Consider the following 23,890-nt stretch of genomic DNA (forward strand, 5'->3'; position numbering starts at 1 on the left):
ACAGGGGTCTAGGATACTAGCACTTGTCAAATGAAGTTGGAGACATTTTTGCTGGCTTCTTGACCATCTTAGTCAGAAGTGGAAAGTTTCCTACTACACAGGAGGAATCATCTGTTAATAGAAGGTCCTAGGTATTCTTGACTCTTTTTCACTAGGTAGTAGGGCATGGATTAAAAAAAAAATCACAGATTATGGCTTAGATGGTCACTTCGTACTTCTGAGACTTTTTTTGTATTAGTAGTTGAATATCTGCCAGTTTTGAATTTAAAACCAGGTAGTTAGTAATCTAATTTGTTGTTTGTACACATGAAAATTTTGCAAACTGATCTCACAAAAGGGAAGGCAGGGTTTGGAAAATTTAATCCATTAATATTTAGGTATATATTCACATTCACTCACTCTGCAGCAAACAGTTGCCAGTGCTTAATAAATAATCATAATGAATAATAAACTGCTGAGATTAAATCTTAATGAAAACCAAAATAGTTTTTTCAGCCCTCCTCCTATGAAAATAAAAAAAGTGAAAGGAAGGGAGTTTGTGCATGGATAGTGTAAATCAGATGACAGAAATAGACTTCAGAACAAGACATTTTTATAAATCTATGCCCTTATCCTGCAGCGATCCTATTTCTCTTCGGCCATAGAGGCAGTGTTGTCAGATTTTGTAGAACTCGTGAGTACAGACTGCCTCAACTTCACACATGAGCCCAGAACTTCTCACTGTGAGAAACTATAAGCCTGTTTCACAGAGAAGACCACCTGCATACAGGATGGGTCTCTTCGACTAGAGAAACTGCAAACTGAAGACTGGATTGGTACCCCACATCCTCTTTGCAAGAATTTGGCCAAAATTTAGCCTACCATTTTTAGACTGTTATAATCCTATACAGAGTTTACAAACTTGAGCATTTTTATATTAAATTGGATAGAAAATTTAGAGATACATGCAAATCCAATGACTATTTTATATTTTATAGGTAAAAAGAAATGGAAGAAAACCTGCTGTCTCCCATCCTTTGTTATCTTTCTCTTCATACTTGGTTGCGTTATTGCTGGGATCACACTGCTGGTCATTTTTAACGTAGATCCAAAGAACATGACAGTGAATGCTATTCTGATATCGGTTGCATGTGTTGTTTGTTTGGCCTTTATCTTGAACTGTCGTACATGGTGGCAAGTGTTGGACTCAGTCTTAAATTCCCAGAGAAAACGTCTTCATAATGCTGCTACCAAACTTCACAAACTGAAAAGTGAAGGGTTCATGAAGGTAAGCATCGATATTATGAATCATTCGTTAACACAAAGAAGTATAATAATCCTCTTACTATAGAATGTCATCCATCTGATCAAACCAAACCTCACAAACATTAGAACAAGTTTTCAAATAAATGAAAATTGCTGTCCATTGAAAATTATATTCAGTGCATATGATCTGTCTATTCAACCGAGGATTACTTGATTGGTTAAACACATTTTCAGTTTACAATTTTACTTTGTTGTAGAAAGACACAGTACTCTAGACAATAAATTATCTAAATGACCTTGTAAAGGAGTCCCACTCACCACAGGGTGCTCCTCATTGTGGTAGGGTCTGGGAATTGGATCTTGTGTCTTCTGGCATGCCCTTCATTGATTGTTTGTACCGTGTCCCCTCTTTTTCTTGGGCCTCAGGATGCTCTGTCTTTGTGAGTTGACACTCCAGTCATATCACTATATAGTGTCCTCCCCTCCCCAAGGGTAATGAACTCCCGCCACACAAGCTGTCTGGATGCTGTCTCAAAAGGTCTTCCGTTTCATGTATCCAGTGCTGTGCCACTTTCCCAGTGGCTAATAGGGGAACGTGGGTCCATCCACTACTCCAGGTTCCAGTTCAGGAACCCTATGGCTAGCAGTTCAGGTCTGTTCAGACTTGCACCCTGTTGCTGTTTCCCTAGGCCCTTTCCTACTCTACCTCTCCATCTCCTTGGCTTTCTCTGGGTTTACCACTGGACATTCCTCTGCTCCCTGTGGCTTCTTCACCCGTCTCAACCTCTTGCCAGACTCCCCCTTCCAGGGCAGGACCCAGGGCTTATTCTCCTCCTGGGTCTCCTTTTTGTTTCTGGTCAACTTTCTTTCTCTTTAGGGAGTGACTGCAGACTTCCTCCTTGCAGCCCCCTTCTGCTCTCACTTCCTGGCTTTTTACTACTGACTCCTCCGACAGCTGCGCTTCTTCTACCACTAGGCCCTGTCAATCTGTCGTTCCCCTCCAGGTGCAACATGTGATGTTAATTGGCCGCTCCTGGCCCACATTAGCCTGCCAGGGCAAATGTGAGGTGGGCATCACGTCATAGGATCTGCAGTAATGTGATAAAAGCAATTGCTTCAAGTACTGTTAAGATGCAATATAATCATAGAAACTTTACCGCAAAGTTAATAAAGAATAAATTATACATGCATAACTTTGAGCATTGTCAGTCATTTGCCATCCATAGTGTCTTTGGTTAAGAAAAGAATGAAGCCAATGATAGTGACTTAATTTTTAAGAGCCAGTTAAACACTTGGTAGCAAAAGTGATAGCATTTACTGGTGTTGCTACTGTTTATGGAGAAGCCCAGTGGGGACTCCATAGTTATGGTTGCATTCTAAAATGTGATTAAAATGGGGCTTAAATTCCTGTTTGGCCACTTTTTCCAAAGAGGAAAATCAGTGTTAAATTTCTCAGGGGGTTATATTTTTATACCCTTTGAATTTTTACATAGTTTTTGTTTAGTTTTTCTTAAATTATTAAGAAGTCTTTGAAATTAGGCGCTGGCTAAAACTTATTCATGACTGTCTTACTTTTCCTTGATCAAAACTTACGTGCTCTGTACCTAAACTTGTTTGCTTGGGACTGGGTTCTCATGAAATCTTGTCTGTCCGATTTAAGTTAGGAGCTACACGATTCCATCATACTTATCTTGGAGTGAAGAATGTTCCATGCACAGCTATTTATGAAGAAAATCATTTCCATCAGGAACTGCACTTGCATCCTTTTGTCCCGCAGTTCACTCCCACTTAAAACTTAAAAAAAAAACACTAAAAAACTTACTTACAATATTTATTGTGAAGTGTTTAAGGTTTCTACACAAAACTACAAAAGACATTCAAACAGGAAGGCAGATAAGGAAAATCTTTGCATAAAATTTACGCTAAGTAATTCTTCTATTTCACTGGAGAAATTAGAAGAAGCTATAGATGTTTTGAACTCTTTTGACTCACTCTTGAAATGCTGAGTTACTGTAAATGTATATTAATTTATCACTGGTTTCAGAGTAGCAGCCGTGTTAGTCAGTATTCGCAAAAAGAAAAGGAGTACTTGTGGCACCTTAGAGACTAACAAATTTATTAGAGCATAAGCTTTCGTGAGCTACAGCTCACTTCATCGGATGCAGTGAGCTGTAGCTCACGAAAGCTTATGCTCTAATAAATTTGTTAGTCTCTAAGGTGCCACAAGTACTCCTTTTCTTTTTCTAATTTATCACTGTTAAATGAAGCTAGTATTGTATTAACTTATGACCGTCTGTGACCAGATCAAAACTACAGAAACTAAAAATATTCATCCTTTCAGAACAGCCCTCTTAAACTCTCTTTTTAAAAAAGAAAAAAATCCTGATTAAAATAAATGTGTTTTCATGGTTATTTAACTGATTTCTTTTTTAATTCCATTGTATTTATATTTACCCTTCCAGTAATTAAAGTATTAGTTAATATTATTAAAATATTGTTGGGATGGATAGATAATTTTTAAAAGGAATGACATTAAAAAAAAATATAAAACTTCATTAAAATTAGAATTGTGCTTAGAAAGCCTTTGCCCAAATCTAAAATATGCCCCATATTTCCACTAAATAGCTTCTGTTCTTTTTTTAATTTTTAAAGGTTCTTTTTTTAACTTTTGTAGGTTCTGAAGTGTGAAGTGGAACTGATGGCCAAAATGGCAAAAACTATTGATAGTTTCACTCAGAATCAGACAAGACTTGTCGTAATTATAGATGGATTGGATGCTTGTGAACAAGACAAAGTTCTACAGATGCTTGACACAGTGAGTTGTTATTTTGCAGAGATGATTTTTGCCTAACTCCTAGGGAACAGATCCTCAGCTTGTGTAAATTGTCCTAGCTCCAATAGAACCTGTAACTATTTACACCAGTGAAGGATCTGCTCCCAGAAGTGTTGAGAATAACTCTTTAATGAATAAGTGCTTTGAGATCTAAGGCGCTATGAATTAGTGTCATCTTGAGCTTAGTTTTTTTGGTTGAAGAGTTTTTTCAAACTTCTCAACTAAAATGTATATAAATTAAAAGGATGTTTTAGCTGACAAATTTTCAGGAGTTACGAATTTGGTATTAATTTGTAGTGGTATATCAAGCATATTATTTTCATGTTACTATTTAATATAATTACTTCTGACAGTAAATGTAGTAGAAAAAATGTGTTCCATATAGTTTGTCTATTCAACTCCTCATCAAACAAAATAAATATAAAATTTTAAATATAAGAATGTTTAATGGCACATTGTAAATTTGTTTTTTTACTATCTACCTTTTTTTCTGATTGCAGGTACGAGTCCTGTTTTCAAAAGGCCCATTTATTGCCATTTTTGCAAGTGACCCACATATTATTATAAAGGCAATTAACCAGAACCTCAATAGTGTGTTACGTGATTCAAACATAAATGGACATGATTACATGAGAAATATAGTCCATTTGCCTGTCTTTCTTAACAGTCGTGGGCTCAGTAGTGCAAAAAAGCTGATGGTAGCTTCAACTACCAATGGAGATATTCCATATACAGATACTTCAGGTAAATTTATAATGCAAGGAGACTATAACAAGGTTATAAAATAAGTAATCTTGAAACCATTAATCTTTAGCTTTTTAATAACATCTTGTGCAAATATTTGGTAACTTTAGACATTTTACAGTTGGAATAAGCAGATGAAATGGAAGAGTGAAATGTATTTTAATGGGGAAAATGTCATTCTTTAGGAATACATGAAGAAGTTGACAGAAGAGTTTCTCAGAATAGCCTTGGAGAGATGACCAAACTTGGCAGCAAAACTGCTCTTAATAGACGGGTGAGAAAGATAGTAACATAAAAGAAGAGATATTTATAATATGCATCTATTTTTGATTTAATTATGGTAATTCAAAACAATTTTATCACAATATCACCTTCAAAGGCACATCAAACCCTCTCCTTGAAATCAACAAAAATCATCCATTAATAAAAAGTCTGACTTGAAGGTCAGCCAACTCAGGCTCGGGCAGATCAGCTGAGAAGCACATTTCAGAGTCTATCCAATTATGGAGACAGCTATTCCACAAACATTTAAATTAGGGCTGTCAGGCGATTAATCACACTGTTAAACAATAATAGAATACCATTTATTTAAATATTTTTGGATGTTTTCTACATTTTCAAATATATTGATTTCAGTTACAACACAGAATACAAAGTGTACAATGCTCACTTTATATTTATTTTTGATTACAAGTATTTGCACTGTAAAAGAACAAAAGAAATAGTAATTTTCAATTCACCTAATAGAAGTATTGTAGTGCAGTCTTTTTATCATGAAAGTAGAATTTACAAATGTAGAATTATGTAAAAAATAAAACAATCTAAAACTTTAGAGACTGCAAGTCCACTTGGTCCTACTTCTTGTTCAGCCAATCGCTCAGACAAACCAGTTTGTTTACGTTTGCAGGAGATAATGCTGCCTGCTTGTTTACAACATCACCTAAAGTGAGAACAGGTATTCTCGTGGCACTGTTGTAGCCAGCGTCAGAAGATATTTACATGCCAGACACGTTAACAAAAAAAATCTACATTTGTAAATTGCACTTTCACGAAGATTGCACTGCAGTACTTGTATGAAGTGAATTGAAAAATACGATTTCTTTTGTTTATCATTTTTATAGTGCAAATATTTGTAATAAAAATAATATACACTGATTTCTATTACAACACAGAATACAATATATATGAAAATGTAGAAAAACATCCAAAATATTTAATAAATTTCAATTGGTAGTCTATTATTTAATGGTGCGATTAAAACTGCGATTAATCACAATTAATTTTTTTGAGTTAACCACATGAGTTAACTGTGATTAATCGACAGCCCCAATTTAAATCTAGGGTGTGTTAGCTGGAGTGCCTCAAGCTAATCTCAAATGCTAGGATGAGACACAAGAAGAAAGGTAATAATTTTTAAGTAACTCAGACCTAGATCCATATTTGACTTTGTAGATCCCTTTTTGTAGCCTATCATCGTCCCTTTCATCGTCACTGGTTGGTGCTTCAGAAGCAGGACTCTACCAAGAAGAGTAGCCTGGAACAATGTAGATGCACAGCTTTGATTTCTCTACTTGTTATTCTGTGTAGAGCTTCTCTGTAGTCTCTGCACTTCTGGACAAGGAGAATTAATGTTATAATCTGTACACCCAGTAGTAGAAATAAACAGCTCCTGTAAAGCTGGTTCTTTGAATAGTGTCCCTATGGGTGCACCACTGTAGGAGTGCTTGTGTCCCTGCATTTGATTTAGTTAGTGTTGGTTCTGCTTTGAGCAGGGGATTGGACTAGATGACCTCCTGAAGTCTCTTCCAACCCTAATATTCTCTGATTCTTTGATTGCTGATAGGAGAACTTCGGTAGCAGTGTCCGTTAGGACCGCACATGTGCTGTCTCTCCTTGTGCCCCGCCATGAGGCTACCCTTCCTCAGTTCCTTTTCAACTGCCCCTGGCTAGAGTTAGCAGTCTGTTTGTGACCATTTGCTGCTTTAACATTTCTGTAGTTAGTCCCCCCAGTGTTAGCTGTATTTTTTTTCTCTTTATTTTTTCTTCCTGAACAAAAACAAAAGAAACAATCCTTTTCTCGAGGATCCTTCTCCAATGGGGCATGCCTGGTTCACCAGGCTTCAAGAAGTGCCTCTCCTGCAAAGAGGCCAGCCCTGTAGCAGATAAGCAGTCCTGGTGCATACGCTGCTTTGGGAAAGGCCACATCCCACAGAAGTGTGGTCTCTGCCAGCAACTCAGACCCAGGTTTCGAAAGGACAGGATGTTGAGACAAAAGATCATCTTCATGGAAGCAGCCCTCCAACCTCACCTCAGACCTGTGTTGAGAGTCACCTGGCAAACATGAATCTTCCCCACAGCCCTCAACATCCAAGGACCGTGAGTCTAAGAAATCAGCCCTAGACCCCTCTCATAAGTCATCAAAAAAGAGAGTGGGAAGTCCCCAGATTGTTCCCTGAGCCAGCCATAAAAAATCTCCAGCATGCTTGGTACCATTGGCATCAAGACAATCCCAGCATCCATGGCTCATGAAGATCTGGAGTGGCAGGTACCATTTACGCTCCTAAAGACCCGATGGACACAGGCACCGAGTCAGTGGTATCAACGGACAAAGATAGGAGCCAGCACTCGAGTAAGAAGATGCTCCTGTTACACGCTGTACCATCGGTGCTGTCATCAATGCCCCATCCAGCCCCAGGTTGTTCGGTGCGGGCAAGATTCCCAACTCCATTGGTACCACCAGTGGCACCAGGCTGATCAGCACTGCCAGAATTCCAGCACTTAAGAGACCTCCAGGTATCTGATGTACCGGAGTCTCCTCTTCTTGACACTGGGACCTCAGCACCAAGTCTTCTCCACACACCTCCCCTCTTCAGTGCAGACTCAGACAGCAAGACGGAGGAGGCCGTTTCCTACTGTTCCTCTCATACTGCCTATGGTACCCTCTACCAAGAGGCCCCCCGAACATACCCTCAGACAGCTCCACTACCACCTGGGAACCACCACCTGCTTTAGTCCACTGCCTCAGTGGCCATGCTGGGATCCTTGGGCTGCATATCACCCCCACGTTTCTCAGGCTTCCAGTTTTACTCGTGAACCCCTGAGACGTGACCCCTTGGCCTTGGTATCCAGAACCTTGGAACCTCCAGAGGAGATTGTAGAGGAAAAGGAGGGTGGCACTGAGGAAGAGGTGACTTGGAGAACCAACATATCTTCCTCCTCCCCAGATAAGGCCATCATGCTTCCACCAGTGTCCTTAGCTGAAGTCTTCCAGTTTTTCCAGGACTTGGCAAAGAGAGTTGCAGATATACTGCAGATTCCCTTGGAGAAAGTCAAGGACATCCATCACAAACTTCATGTATTATGCTCCTCCTCATCCTCTAAAATAGCTCTTCCCATTAATGAGGCTCTCCTGGACCCCTCAAAAACCGTCTGGCAGACCACAGCATCGGTGATATCTATTTGTAAGTGGGTTGGGGAAAAAAAATTATGCCTGGGTGGGGAGGCGGAATTCTTCTTCTTCTTCTTCTCCCCCCAACTCCAATGTCGTCTATGCGTTAAACTCTTGGGGCTGTAATACCAAATGAGGTCCACTCCCTAGAATGAGATTGGAAACGCTTGGACCTCTTCGGGATCAAAGCCTATTCCTTGGCCACAGTACAGTTCCGAATCAATAATTATTAAGCCTTAATGGCAAAATATGACTGTCAACTATTGGAAACTTAGCAACTTTATTGATCAGCTTCCTGAGTCACAGCTTGACCAGTTCAAAGCTGGCATCCAGAAGGGAGAGCTAGTAGGCAAAACAGCACTAAAGTCTGCCTTCAGTGCAGCTGACACAGTGACCCAGTCCATTTCCACGGCAGTGGTTATGTGACTGTGCCGTGGTTACATCTTTCAGGCTTCCCTAAAGAGCTAGTTGACTGTCAAAGACCTTCTCTTTCAAGGCACCAGGCTCTTCATACCATTAAAGATTCTAGGGCCACTGTCCACTCATCAGGGATCTACATGCCCAGACAAAAGACAGAATTCAGTCTGCAGTCCCAACACAAATCACACACTTCCCAATACATGACTCAGCGCTATTATAGAATCAGAGAATATTGGGGTTGGAAGAGACCTCAGGAGGTCATCCAGTCCAATCCCCTACTCAAAGCAGGGCTAACACCAACTAAATCATCCCAGCCAATGCTTTGTCAAGCCAGGCCTTAAAAATCTCTAAGGATGGAGATTCCACCACCTCCCTAGGTAACCCATTCCAGTGCTTCACCACCCTCCCAATGAAATAGTGTTTCCTAATATCCAACCTAGACCTCCCCCACTGCAAATTGAGACCACTGCTTCTTGTTCTGTCATCTGTCACCACTGAGAACAGCCTAGCTCTATCCTCTTTGGAACACCCGTTCAGGCAATTGAAGTCTGCTATAAAATCCCCCCTCACTCTTCTCTTCTGCAGATTAAATAATCCCAGTTCCCTCAGCCTCTCCTTGTAACTCATGTGCCCCAGCCCCCTAATCATTTTCTTGCCCTCCTCTGGACTCTCTTCAATTTGTCCACATCCCTTCTGTAGTGGGGGGACCAAAACTGGATGCAATACTCCATGTGTGGCCTCACCAGTGCCGAATAGAGGGGAATAATCACTTCCCTTGATCTGCTGGCAATGCTTCTACTAATACAGCCCAATATGCCATTGGCCTTCTTGGCAACAAGGGCACGCTGCTGACTCATATTGAGCTTCTTGTCCACTGTCATCCCCAGGTTCTTTTCTGCAGAACTGCTGCTTAGCCAGTCGGTCCCCAGCCTGTAGCTGTGCATGGGATTCTTCCTTCCGAAGTTCAGAACTCTGCATTTGTCCTTGTTGAATCTCATCAGATTTCTTTTGGCCCAATCCTCCTATTTGTCTAGGTCACTCTAGACCCTATCCTTTCCCTCCATCATATCTACTTCTCCCCCACAGCTTAGTGTCATCTGCGAACTTGCTGAGGGTGCAATTAATCCAATCATCCTGATTACAGATAAAGATGTTGAACAAAACCGGCCTGAGGACTGACCCCGGGGCACTCTGCTTGATACCAGCTGCCAACTAGACATCGAGCCATTGATCACTACCCATTGAGCCCGACAATCTAGCCAGCTTTCTATTCACCTTATAGTCCATTCATCCAATCCATACTTTTTAAATTTGCTGATAAGAATACTGTGGGAGACCATATCAAAAGCTTTGCTAAAGTCAAAATATATCACATTCACCACTTTCCCATAGCCACAGAGCCAGTTATTCATCATAGAAGGCAATCAGGTTGGTCAGGCATGACTTCCCATGTTGATTGTTCCTGATCACCTTCCTCTCCTCCAAGTGCTTCAAAATAGATTCCTTGAGGACCTGCGCCATGATTTTTCCAGGGACAGAGGTGAGGCTGACTGGTCTGTAGTTCTCTGGATTCTCCTTTTTCCCTTTTTTAAAGATGGGCACTATATTTGCTTTTTTCCAATCGTCCAGGACCTCCCCCGATTGCCACGAGTTTTCAAACTTTTTCAAAGTTTTCAAATTATGAACTTCAGAGAAAGAAATCTATGTTACCTGGGCGTAAGCCATCTGGCCCATAGTCTTCTTTGTTGCAACCATCCACTTCCAAACACTGATTTTGATGTATTGATCAAGGCATCAACAGACCACTCCCCCCAACTGCTACAGCTAACCAACTCTTCCTACCACCTTGGAATATTCCACAGCACTTGGGAACGCATAACACTGGACCGATGGATCCTGGAAATTGTTCATAATGGGTATTCCATCCACTTTACCTTCCTCACCCCTCCACAAAACCCTTCCCTATCCCTCTTACGAGAGTTTACTACAACAAGAGATAGATAGTCTCCTCCAGTTAGGAGCCATAGAACCGGTACCTCAACATCTGAGGCAAAGGTTTTTACTATTGCTATTTCCTAATACTCAAGAGGAAGGGAGGTTAGAGACCCATCCTAGATCTCAGAGCACTCAACAAGTTTAGCAAAGCTCAAAAATTCAAAAAGGTCACTCTAGCTACGATTATTCCAGCATTGGAACAGGGATACTGGTTTTTGGCCCTCGACCTTTAGGATGCTTACATCCATATCACAATCCTATCATCCCACAGACAATTGCTTAGATTTACCCTGGGACAAGACCACTATCAGTACAGAGTACTCACCTTTGGACTATCATCAGCTCTGAGAGTATTCTCCAAGGACCTCTCAGTAGTGGCTGTGCACCTATGCTCCCAAGGAATCATGATTTACCTCTGCCTGGATGATTGTCTCCTCACAGCCCAGTCCTTTCAAGATGCTTGCTGAGTCACCAAATCCACAATACACTTGTTCACAGAGCTGGACCTATAGATTGATGCCCAGAAATCAACCCTCACTCCAGTGCGGCACCTGGAATTCATAGGCTGCAACCTTGACTTGCTGTAGGCCAGAGTGCTCTTACTCCGCCCCCGGTCATTGCTTCTCATCACTGACACATACCTCATAGAATGGAGCACACATCCAAATGACCTCACAACAAAAGGCAAGTGATCATCCATGGAGATATCCCTTTACATCCTCTTCGAGCTCAGGGTGGCCAAGAATGCCTGTGTCCATTTTCCTTCTGCTGATCAAGGGATCACCCACGAGAGTCCTAAAAGACAACATAACATGTATGTATTATATAAACCAAAAAAGGGGAGCCAGATCACCTTCCTTCTCTGCAGAAGCAATAAAACTTTGTAACTGGTGCTTCTCCCATAATGTTACGCTAGCAGCAGCTTACCTTCCGAGCACACAAAACTTGATAGTGGACAGGGTCAGTCACAAGTTCCCACATGACCACAAATGGGAGATAAACCCAGCAGTACTCCATGACCTATTCAGGCGGTGGGGGACACCAACCACAGAGCTGTCTTACCTGAAGAAGAAATATCCATGTTACTGCTCTTGATCAGGGATGGGGCAACACTCTTTGTGCAATGATCTCCTTTTTCCCTGGGACAGGGAACTTCTCTGCATCTTTCCTCCATTTCCCTTACTGTTGAAAGTTCTATTAAAAATAAAAAGAGAAGAATCACACGTCATACTGATTGCTTCCACTTGGCCAAGACAGACTTTGTACTCTTACCTGTCACAACTTGTGACATGCCCACAGATCTCTCTCCACTCCACTCTGTACCTCCTCTCGCAGAACGAAGGATGCACTCTACATCCCAACCTGGGGATTCTTCACCTCAAGATGTGGTTCCTTCATGATTCCAGTGCATAAAGAACTCCTGCTTGAAGGAGGTACAAGAGGTATTGCTACACGGTAGAAAGTCCTCGACACATCTTACTTACCTGCAGAAATGGTCCAGGTTCCGGATTTGGTGTACTTCCCAACAAATCTCTATGACATTGCAACTCTTCCAAAGATCCTAGACTATGTACTGACTCTAAAAAGATCGGGACTGTCTCTCAGCTCTTTCCTGATTCACCTAGCAGCAATAGCAGCCTTCCATCAACAAGTAGAGGGATACTCAGTACTATCATATCCAACCACGAAATGATTCCTTGAGTTGGCTTTTCTCACAACCCCAGTATCCTACCCCTACATGGGATCTAAACCTGGTGTTGAAAGGCCTGACTAGACCTCCCTTCGAACCCATCGCCACCTGTTCGCTTACATACTTCTCAGTGAAAATGGCCTTCCTGATAGCAATCACCTAGGCTAGAATAGGAGAAATAGCGGTTCTGATGGCTCCTCCCTACACGCTATTCTTTAGGGTCAAGGTTATGCTCAGGCCACATCCAACATTCATCTCTAAGGTAACCTCCCCATTCAACACAGACCAATTTTCTATCCAAGCCTCACCACCACAGCAGGGAGGCTATATTACACACATTAGACGTCAGAATAGCCCTAGCCTTCTACCTAGACAGGACAAAAGCTTTTAGGAAGTCTTCTAAGCTTTTCCTCTCTATTGCGGAAAGATCCAAGGGCTCAGCAATATGAGCCCAGATACTCTCCAAATGGGTTTCAAACTGCATTAGACACTATCATCAGGTTCACAAGATGATCCCGCTAGAAAGTATTTGCACACTCTCCACAAGGTCAATCTCTTCATCTGTTGCCTTTTTCAGGAATGTCCCTATCTCAGAAATCTGTTGAGTGGTGACAGTACTGTCATCTGTAACTGACCTGACTCTGAAGTCCCAGCTCTCCAGTAGGGATACTGTTTGGGAGTCACCTACAGTGGAGCACCCATAGGGAAACTACTCAAAGAATAAGTAATTACCTTGTGCAGTAATGATGGTTCTTCAAGATGTGTGTGCCTATGGGTGCCTCACAAGCCACCCTCCTCCACTCTACTTTGGAATTTTTGTCTATGACTCGGGGGTAGAGAAATAACTGAGAAGGGTCAGCCCGCGTGCGCTAGCTATCCTCGTGGCAAGGCACAAGGAGAGACCGCACATGTGCGGGCCTAACGGACATTGCTATCAAAGTTCTCCGATTAGCAGTGCAGGGTCACAAGCGTATCTACAGGGGAGCACCCAGAGGGGACACATCTTGAAGAACCATTATTACTGCAGAAAGTGAGTAACTTCTTCCCTTCGCTACTCCCCACACATGAGCAGAGTCCTTCTATCCCGTTTGCAAAGAAAGAAAGGGACTTTTTATGTCTTTAACCACAAAAGCAAAAACTACTACTACTAGCACGGTACTGTATTGCTGTCTCTCTTCTGCCTCCTATATCAGTTTTTTCATATTTATAACTTATTACTTTTTCCAAATACAACAAATATACCAAAATACCAGATTCATCACAGTAACACAAAGTAAATAAAGAGTTAGGAAAAAGGGAAGGGAGGGGAAGCGACAAAACTGTTTTCAGGGTCTACATTATCATAGACTGCTAAAAAATCAGCCAAAATTGCTTGGAATTTTTCAGACATTCTCTTCCTGCGGAATTCCAGTCATTTGTTAGCCGTGAGGTCAGATATGTCACCGAGACAGGCATCAGTGTTAGATGGGGATCAACTTTTCCATTTTTTCAGGATTAATTTTTTTTAGTGACCAAAGCTGCATGATGGAAGCATGCCACCTTGTTACCAGGTAACTACCAGGTAGCAGAAATATATAGAAGAATGAAACTTAAGGGGATTGGCTCCAATATCAGACTGTTCCTTTGACTCATCTCATACGAGAAAATTCTTGATACAAGGGCACTCCGAAAACCCATGAGCTAATGTAGTATCAAAGAAATTACGTTTTCAACAGGGGCCAGCATTTATGAGGCCCATTACTATTAAGCTGTGTGGGGACCAGTATATTTGAAAAAGTGTCTTTTGGTGAATAAGCCATAGTCTCATGTCTATAGTTGCTTTTTTAACATTAGATACAATTATATTTCATTGATTTGGAGATAGTTGCATATCTAAATCTCTATTCCACCAAGTGACTTGCAAATTATGAATCCTTGGCAGAGTTTTTTGGGGCCAGAAAATCCTAAAAGGATACCTCTGGCCAGGAAGTTTTTTTTTTTCAATATATTAAAAGTTCTGGAGATTGTGGAGCTACCAATGGATCTGGTCCAAATGTATTTGTAAGTAAATGCTTTAACTGGAGATATTTCCATGGTCTGGAGCAGGGCAAGCCAAATTGTTGCTGAAGATCTAGATATGGTTTAAATGCATCATTGTCAATTAGCTGTGACAGTCATAATTCCTCTCTCCATCCAATCCCTTCACATCAAGATTTTGCCACAGATTTTAAGGATAGGATTGCTCTGTAGGACCACCTCTACATGAAAGAATGGATGGAAGCAGAACTTTCTAGTCAAATTTGACCAAGCTTGCCTAACAGCTGTTATTGTTGGAGCCATCTAATCTATAGTAATTTTATTCTACAGTGCCTGAAAGGGGGAGAGAGTATACAAATTCTTGTTCAATCTCTATTCAAGGTGGGGTCTGGGGCGTCATATTTAACAACCACAAAGAGGCTTGGCTTAGCAACTGCCTCCTATATCAGTTTCTCTGTGACCGATGATAGGGCTATGAGGATTTTTGATTCCTCCAAAGCAAAGATATGCTCTTTTGTGGGTTTTTTTGCCTTAATTTAAAAAAGTGGTTTTCTCAGTGTTATATGAGAAAATGGATGGAATTTAACTTTTTGCAGAGACAGCTGAAAGTGATGGCAACAATGTTTTAAAATTGTTGTGTTCGTACAAAATATTGTGACTTACCATTGTATTTTGTCATTCATAATTGTGGTGTGAAAAAACTCTGCTATTGTTTGAAAGGCATAGTAATGTGGCTTATTCGAAATAATTTACAACTTGTGTTGCTTGTATTGATTATTATATAGTTTAGCCAAAGAACATTTTTTTTCTGTGAAAATATTTTCATTGTATTTGAGAACAAATCTGTGCCTTGGCTGAACTTGTAAAAATTAGAATATTTTTAAGCACAAAATCTGAAATGAGAAGCCCTTCAGGTATGTACAGTTTGGAGAAACTAATCATTATTTTGGTTTTTTTTATTTGTCAGGATACTTACCGAAGACGACAGATGCAGCGGACTATTACACGTCAGATGTCTTTTGATCTGACCAAACTTCTGGTTACAGAGGACTGGTTTAGTGATATCAGTCCTCAAACCATGAGAAGATTACTCAATATTGTTTCTGTGACAGGTAAGTATGATGTGTTCATTGTGCACTCTAAGCTGTATGTTGTGGTGATTGGTCAGAATTCTAGTGTGCTCTCAGGAATGGTGCAACACACTGAGGTGCGTACTTTCTGTAATATTAATACAAAAAATCACAGAAAAGCACTGTGTAAAAATTTAAAATAAGCTATGGATACTCCAAAATACTTAGTATGAGGCACTATTAAAAGGTGGTAGTTGAAAGAGTAATGTATATGAAGGGCAAAATTCATGCATTTGTTTCCAAGTGTTTTTGTGTCTACTTCTAAGGTAAGATGCTTTCCTAGAATGCTAGCAGATGTGGCCAAAAAGAGATTCAGTGGCTTCATATCTCAAAAACTAGAACAAAACTAAATGCTCACTTGGAAATTTAAATGTAACCTGAGCATTTTGTAAACTTCTTTTTAAAAAAAATCATGTGCTGGGTTTAGTTGTTGGTCATTAACGTTAATGGGAGCCAGAGGGCTAAAACCCTGCTGAAATTATTAGAAAACTTTTTCCCATGTGTACGATGCATTTAGACTATACTTTTGGCATGAAGCATGGTATTCTTATAAGCAAGCTAGGGAAACGTGGTCTAGATGAAATTACTATAAGGTGGGTGCACAAATGGTTAAGGGTAGTTATCAATAGTTTGTGATCAAATTGGGAGGGTGTATCTACTGGAGTCCTGCAGGGGTCAGTCTTGGGTACTATTCAGTATTTTCATTAATGACTTGGTTAATGGACTAGAGAGTATGCTTATAAAATGTGCAGATGACACCAAGTGGGAGGGGTTGTAAGCGTTTTGGAGGACAGGTTGAAAATTCAAAATGACCTTGGAAAATTGGTGTGAATTCAGGAAGATGAAATTCAATAAAGTCAAGTGCAAAGTATTTCATGTAGAAAGGGAAAATCAAATGCACAACTAAAAAATGGGGAATAACTGTCTAGATGGTAGCACTGCTGAAAAGGATCTGGGAGTTATAGGGACCACAAACTGAATGAGAGTCATCAATGTGATGCAGCTGCAAAAAAGGCTAATATGATTCTGGGGGAGTATTAACAGGAGTGTTGTAAGACACAGGAGGTAATTGTCCTGCTCTACTTGGTATTGGTGAGTCCCCTGCTCGAGTTCTGTCTCCAATTCTGGGCACCTCAATTTAGGAAAGATGTGGAAAAAATTGGAAAGAATCCAGAGGAGAGCAATAAAAATGATAAAATATTTAGGAAATCTGACATATGAGGAAAGGTTTAAAAAAAAGTGTGCCTGTTTAGTCTAGAGAAAAGAAGACTGAGGGGGTACCTGATAACGGTCTTCCAATATGTTAAAAGCTGTTATAAAAAGGATGGTGTTCAATTGTTCTGAATGTCCCCTGAAGCTAGGACAAGAAGTAATGAGCTTAATCTTCAGCAAGGGAGTTTTGGGTTAGATATTAGGAAAAACTTTCTAACTATCAGGGTAGTTAAGCTCTGGAATAGGCTTCCAAGGGAGGTCCTGGGTTCCCATCATTGGAAGCTTTTAAAAACAAGTTGGACAAACACCTATCGGGGATGGTCTACGTTTACTTGTCTTGCCACGGTGCAGGGGGCTGGACTTGATGAATTATCAAGGTCTCTTCCAGCCCTACATTTATCTGATTCTATGATTTAAAAGCGGCAAAGAGTCCTGTGGCACCTTATAGATTAACAAACGTATTGGAGCATAAGCTTTCATGGGTGAATACCCACTTCGTCGGATGCATGGCTACCCTTCTGATACTATGATTTAAATATATTTCCAGATTGTACAATATGGTGTAATGAAAAATGATCATACAGCTAGTACCTTAAGGTGAACTGCAAGGCAAAAATAAAAAAAAAATTTTTTTTGATATATAAAGAAGGCCTCAAAGGTTTTTTATTATTCTTAATTCTTGGCTTTTATGTCCATATTTTTGAGGGGACTAGTGGAATACAACATCATTGAAGACTAGAACCTGGAGCTGCAGCCTTTAGTTGAGAAGGGAATAGATGTTGTTCTTCGAGTAGTGCCCCTAAGAGTGCTCCACTCCAGGTCTGCATGTGCCCCACATGCCTTCAAATGGAGATTTGCACTGGCAGTGTCCATTTGGCTCGTGTATGTGCCCTACACTGAGATTATATAGGGCTGTGTGAGTGAACTGCCCTTAGTTTCTTCTCAGCTGCCTCAGCCTGAGATGGCGCTCGAGCACGCTTCCGCTAAAAGAGTTTTTTCTTTTAGTTGCTAATTTAATTTTAGATAGTTTGCTTGCTAGTTAGGTTAGTTTGGTAGTTGAGAGAATTAGATTTATTCCTCTCCCCTCTAGGGAGGTTTGCCTTCCTTGGAAGGGCATATCCAGCTCATCGGGATTCAAACACTGGCTGACTTCCTGGGAGGACATTCTAGTTAGTAGCAGTCACACATTCCTCGGAAGTGTAACTTCTGTCTGGCCCTTAATTTCCAAGTTTTACCTTGCTTAGGATTTAAACTGAGGCTACCAGTGATGAAGCACTCCCTTTTCCCCATTTCAGAGCCAGGTCAGAAGAACCGCTGTATACACACAGCTCTCTGGGTAGATCCAGAGCCCCTTTGACCTCGCCTCAGCTCTCTTGATAAGGGGAAAACTACAGAGATCTGCTTGAAGAAGAGGAGTTGCACTTCCCTTTATAAGGAGCCTGCTCCTTAAAGACCTCAGTCCCCCAGTAGGTCAACGGTCTCAGAAGCTTCAACCTCTTGACTTGGTATCATAGCGATAAAGGACTCCTCCAGTACCTGCATGTCTGGAAAGTCCTTAAGCTCTTCCAAGGGGAAACACGTCTGTGACCAAGCCTCAGTACTGTCCAGATCTGACAAAGAAGGCAAGGAGAAACATTCTTCGAGACTGATACCATCAGACTCATCCTTATCGCTGGTGCCTCCTCAGATGGGTTCCTTGATACTGTGTAAGCCTAAGGCCCTTACTCCCATTGGCACCTACCTCAGAATGCTCTAAATCTTCAGTACTGTCTACTTCTAGAGACACAAACACCGTCATATTAGTACTGCCTTTCTGTTTGGTACGACAAGAATTCAGGTCCACAGAGGATTTATCAGATATAGATGAACCAGAATTGCCACTGCTTATGGGTACTGAGTATCTTGTGGTACCAAGACCCTCTCAATCACCAGACTGCAATCTGTCTCTAGTACTACCCGATTCACCATGTTTTCAGCTCGGCCTCCTCTTCTGGATGATATAGAGGATGATGATGGAGACCTCTCTTTAGTCTCCTCTATCTCGGTGCAGGGCTCTCCTACCCATCCATACAGGAACCCATTCTTTGAAACACCTGCAGAGAGAGAGAGGACTTTCAGAGGAGAGGACTTTCAGGGGACCAGTCTTGGATGCCATTTCTTCTCCTACATGGCCCCCCACAATGGCCATACTGGGATCCCTTGGCAGCAAGCCAACTATTTCCCAAGGTTCTGAGTCTTGCCCACTGGGATGATAGATATACACAACCCCCCCATCCACCCCGCAGCCTATTCCTCAGGAGGAGACGTTCAAGGAACAGAAAGCCAGAGCAGATAAGGAAGCTACCCCTCAAACTACACTATCCTCGTTCTCTCCAGATGAGGCGGTTGTGTGTCCACCTCTGTCTGTGACAGGTGATTTTCAGCAATTTCAGGTCCTCATAAAATGGGTGGTGGAAAATCTGAAGATACCACTCAGTGAGGTCAAAGAACCACAATGTAAGCTGTTGGACATTCTTCAGTTGGCAACATAGACCAGAGTTGTGTTTCCTATCAGTGATGGACTTTTGGATCCTACGAAGGTAGTTTGGCAGACCCTAGCAACAGTACCACCAACTTGTAAATGGGAGATAAGAAAATATGATGTCCCTCCTAAGGACTCCGAATTTTTATTCTCTTGCCTCCCACCTAAATCTTTGGTAGTGGATGCACTGAGTGAACAAGGGAAGGAACACCACACCAAGCCAATCCCAAATGACAAAGACCAGAAACTTCTGGACCTTTTCAGATGGAAGTTTACTCAACTGCAACCCTAAAATTTTGGATCACAAATTACAAGGCAATCATGGCAAAATACGATTACCTTTCCTGTGTGAAATTTACTGCTTTTATGGAGCACCTTCTACCACAGCAAAGAAAAAGCAATTTCAAGCCGTCATTACTGAGGAACAGTTACTGGCCAGGACATCCCTTCAAGAAGCAGATGCTGTAGCCCATTTCATCTCTAGTGTGGTATTTATGCACAGGGCATCCTGGCTCCAATTGTCAAGCTTTCCCAGAGAGGTCCAAAGCACTGTAGAAGACCTCCCCTTTGATGGTATGAAGTTATTTTTAGAGACAACAGATGAGTCCCTACATACTTTAAAAGACTCCAGGGCCACTATGATTTCTAGGAATTTACACCCCTACAAATAAATTTAGTAGGTAGCAAACCACCCAGAGATCTTGTCCAATCCAATTCTGTAGGCTCCAAAAAACCCACTGAACCCCTCAGAAAGAAATGTAGATTCCAGAGGAAAAGAACCACTCATCCACCTGGCCCAAATATTCAGCATCAAAACACCAGTTTTAATGAGTTGATTGAGGGTTCAAATCCTCCTCAGTCTTTACTTCACCATCTGGAGACTGACTTTCCCATTTTCAGCATACATGGGAATGGATTCCTACAGACAAATGAGCCTTGAAGATTGTAACATTGGACTTGAATCATCCACTTTCCCTTCCTCCCTCTTTTCTACCACCTTTCCTCATCCCTCTTCAGGGATCTCTCTCATAAGCTTTTTACTGAGTCAGGAAACACACTCCCAACTTCGTTTAGGAGTGCTGGAGCCTGTCCCTGCTCAACACAAGGGAAAGGATTTCTACTCAAGGTACTTCCTTGTAGCAAAAAGAAAGACAGAGCATGGAGACTAATTTTAGATTTAAGACGACTAAATACATTTGTAAAGTCTCTGAAGTTCAGGATGATGGCTCTGGCAGCTATAATTCCTTCACTAAATTCAGGGGATTGGTTTTTTGCCCTTCACCTACAAGACACATTTCCATGTAGTGATGCACACATCTCACAAAAAATACTTTTAGTTATAGGCCAGGATCATTTTCAATACTGGCTGCTCCCTTTTAGAGCTTGTTTGGCTCTGAGAGCTTTTTTCAAAAGTTTTAGCAGTGGTGGCTGCTTATCTTCATTGAGAGGCGATTTTTTGTATTCCTGTACCTCAGTGATTGACTGTTCAAGAGTTGGTCTTACAAAACAGAGCTGTCATCCACTCAGAGGACTCGTTTTTTTTTCCTGAAATGGGGTCTTCAACTCAATGTAAAAAAATTCATGTTTATTCTTGTATGGAAAATGTAGTTCATTGTGGTATCCTTGGATTTGTTGACAGCCAGGACCTACCTTTCCATTGACAGATTCATAAGACAATCGGATCTAGTCAGGACTATTCACAGGAGCACTCAAACCTCAGTGAGAAACTGCCTCCAACTCCTATGTCACATGGAGCTTTGGGAAAGCTGTAGTTTGGGTAATTGTTCTAACCTGTCACCTATTCCTTTAAGAAAAGGAGTACTTGTGGCATCTTAGAGACTAATAAATTTATTTGAGCATAAGCTTTCGTGATCTACAGCTCAAGTGAGCTGTAGCTCACGAAAGCTTATGCTCAAATAAATTTATTAGTCTCTGAGGTGCCACAAATACTTCTTTTCTTTTTGCAAATACAGACTAACACGGCTGCTACTCTGAAACCTATTCCTTTGTAGTTCTCAAATCCTCCAAAATAACAAAAGTCAAGACTTCAGTATTCCTGATACTTCTAAGGTGTAAAATTATTTGTAAATGTGAAACAATCAAAGAGCAGTAAGAAAGGGTGCATGCAAAGTAATTTTGCCTTTTGCATTTCACCATTAACATAAAATCTGACACTCTTGACACATCCCCTCCCTCAAATATAAAGAGCGTACAGAGAAAATCCAAACTAATGATTGTGCTCTGGATTGATAGAATGAAATATACATATAATTTTGGATACAAGTATGAGAAGTTCCTTACCTTTACAACTTACTGTACATTAAATATAAAATCAATATAGCATTTCTGTCAACTAAAAAAAGTGGTAATGGAAAGGACCTATTTGCTCCTTTCAGAATAGAAAGTTTTTCACAGTAAAATGTTCTCTGTATGGCCTTGTCTGTGCATGGAGCAGCCTGTAGGGTATGGGTAGCTACATGTGGAGTGAAAAGCAGGCTGTGTCCACACTGCAGTGAAAGGCTCTGGTAGAGGGTAGGCAGTGGAGGAGGGCCTTTCCTCACTGCCTTTCCCCACTGCTGGAGTCTTTCCCAGTGGTGAGGAAAAGCTCCAGCAGGATTTCGCTGCTAGAGCCTTTCACTGGGGTGGGGAAAGGCTTGGGTAGTTCGTTGTGGCAGGGAAAGGGTCCAGCTTTGGGGAGCTGTTGGCACCTTTCCCCACTGCCTTGACCCTGGGGTTTTCCTGCTCTGGCCACAGACCGCTACACTGCTGGAAATAGTAGTGTAGATGGGGGAGAAACCACTTGGGTGTGTAGAGAGCCATGTAGCATATGCAAGAAACTTACAGTATATGTCTTTACTGTACTTGCCTAAGCAGTGTCCCACCATCTACACTGCTACTTTTACTTGTTGTAGGTGGGCGTGCTGTGTCTGTACTTGAAACACCACTGTAAGTTGTAGACATAGTGTATGATACACCAACGGGGTAAAATTGGAAAAAGTTTTTGAGTCAACTTTAAAGTTCTTGTTAATTTTTGTTTTGATGTAAGGCAATTGTACCTCACTTTCCAAATGGATCAGATCTGATTCCCGCCCCACTTTATTACGCGTGTCCCAGCATCGAAAGCATTTGGCTCTGAATGACTGTGATTTTAATGAGATTAGAGAGTATTGCTTTTTTAGAAAATTGCATTTGTAGACAAGTTGCTAATGCCAGTATTTCCATTGCATAGAAATGAGATGCAATATAGTATTAACCTTTTTTAAAAACTACTGGGAAACGGTAAATATTAAGTATTTACAATTGTGACTTTCATATGCTCTTTATTGCTTAAATAGATTTTTGATAGTATTTAGCATAAATATTTAATGTACAAATCTGAGTTCATTAGGTAGTGTTGGCAGGATAAAAATAGGAAAATTAATAATTGAAGATGTCAAACTACCAGGAGAATATTTGGGTGCTGGCAGATGGGCATAGCTCCTGGTGTGCAGATTACTAGAGAAATTTCCTATTCATAACAGAATCCTTCTATTAAAAAAAACTGCTCCTAATTTTAAATTTGTCAGATCCGGTTAGTTGGGAACATGTTGAATTTCTAAATAAAATTATATTATACAAATTTTCTCTCATCAGACAAGTTTTTCAGGTTTTTGCTTGTAGATTCTTGTTTATAGTCTAATCTGGTTCAACAGGAATGTTACACAAAATAATTAGTGTAAGATATATAAACTCAAGGAATCATAGAAATGTAGGTCTGGAAGGGACCTTGAGAGGTCATCAAGTTCAGCCCACTGCCCTAAGGCAGGGCCAAGTAATACCTAGGTCATCCCTGACAAGTGTTTGTCCAATCTGTTCTTAAAAACCTCCAATGGTGGGGACTCTACAACCTCCCTTGGAAGCATATTCAAGAACTTAAGTACCCATGTGGTTTGAAAGATTTTCCTAATATCTAACCTAAATCTTCTTTGCTGCAGATTAAGTTGATTACTTCTTGTTCTCTCTTCAGTGGACATAGAATCATAGAATTGTAGGACTGGAAGGTACCTCGAGAGGTCGTCTAGTCCATTGGTTCTCAACCAGGGGTATGCAGAGGTCTTTCAGGGAGTACATCAGCTGATCTAGATATTTGCCTAGTTTTTCAATAGGCTACATAAAAAGTACTAGCAAAGTCAGCACAAACTAAAATTGCATAGACAATTACTTGTTTATACTGCTTTATATACTGTACACTGAAGTGTAAGTACAATATTTATATTCCAATTGACGTATATTATAATCATATGGTAAAAATGAGTAAGTAAGCAATTTTTCAGTAATAGTGTGCTCTGACACTTTTTTGTATTTTTCTCTGATTTTGTAAGCAAGTAGTTTTTAAGTGAGGTGAACTTTGGGGTACGTACTCCTGATGAATTCTGCGCCCCTGCGGGGGCACAGAATTCATATAGTCCACATATTTCTGTGCCCCCTGCGCAGAAAAATGCAAAAGAACTCTGCTGGGGGACAGGTGCCTCTTCCCTCCCCTGGCATGCCTAGAGCAGCCTCAGAGAAGCAAATCACTGTAGGGAGAGGGGGGCTGGGCGTGCGTGCCTGTGCGGGAGACGATTACCTTCAAGGGGTGGGGCTGGTCAACAAGCGA

The 23,890-nt window shown here is 41.0% G+C and overlaps 1 protein-coding gene across 1 annotated transcript in view; it reads left to right on the top strand.

Moving 5' to 3' along the window:
• KIDINS220 (kinase D interacting substrate 220) overlaps positions 1-23,890 on the top strand; it is a 162,679-nt gene that overhangs the window by 36,805 nt on the left and 101,984 nt on the right. The window contains 5 exon segments of the mRNA XM_038396468.2: positions 978-1,267; positions 3,920-4,060; positions 4,579-4,822; positions 5,008-5,096; positions 15,359-15,503. Coding sequence (XP_038252396.1) covers positions 978-1,267; positions 3,920-4,060; positions 4,579-4,822; positions 5,008-5,096; positions 15,359-15,503 — 909 coding nt within the window.

Source organism: Dermochelys coriacea, chromosome 3 (assembly GCF_009764565.3).
Source record: "Dermochelys coriacea isolate rDerCor1 chromosome 3, rDerCor1.pri.v4, whole genome shotgun sequence".
Classification (NCBI taxonomy): domain Eukaryota; kingdom Metazoa; phylum Chordata; order Testudines; family Dermochelyidae; genus Dermochelys; species Dermochelys coriacea.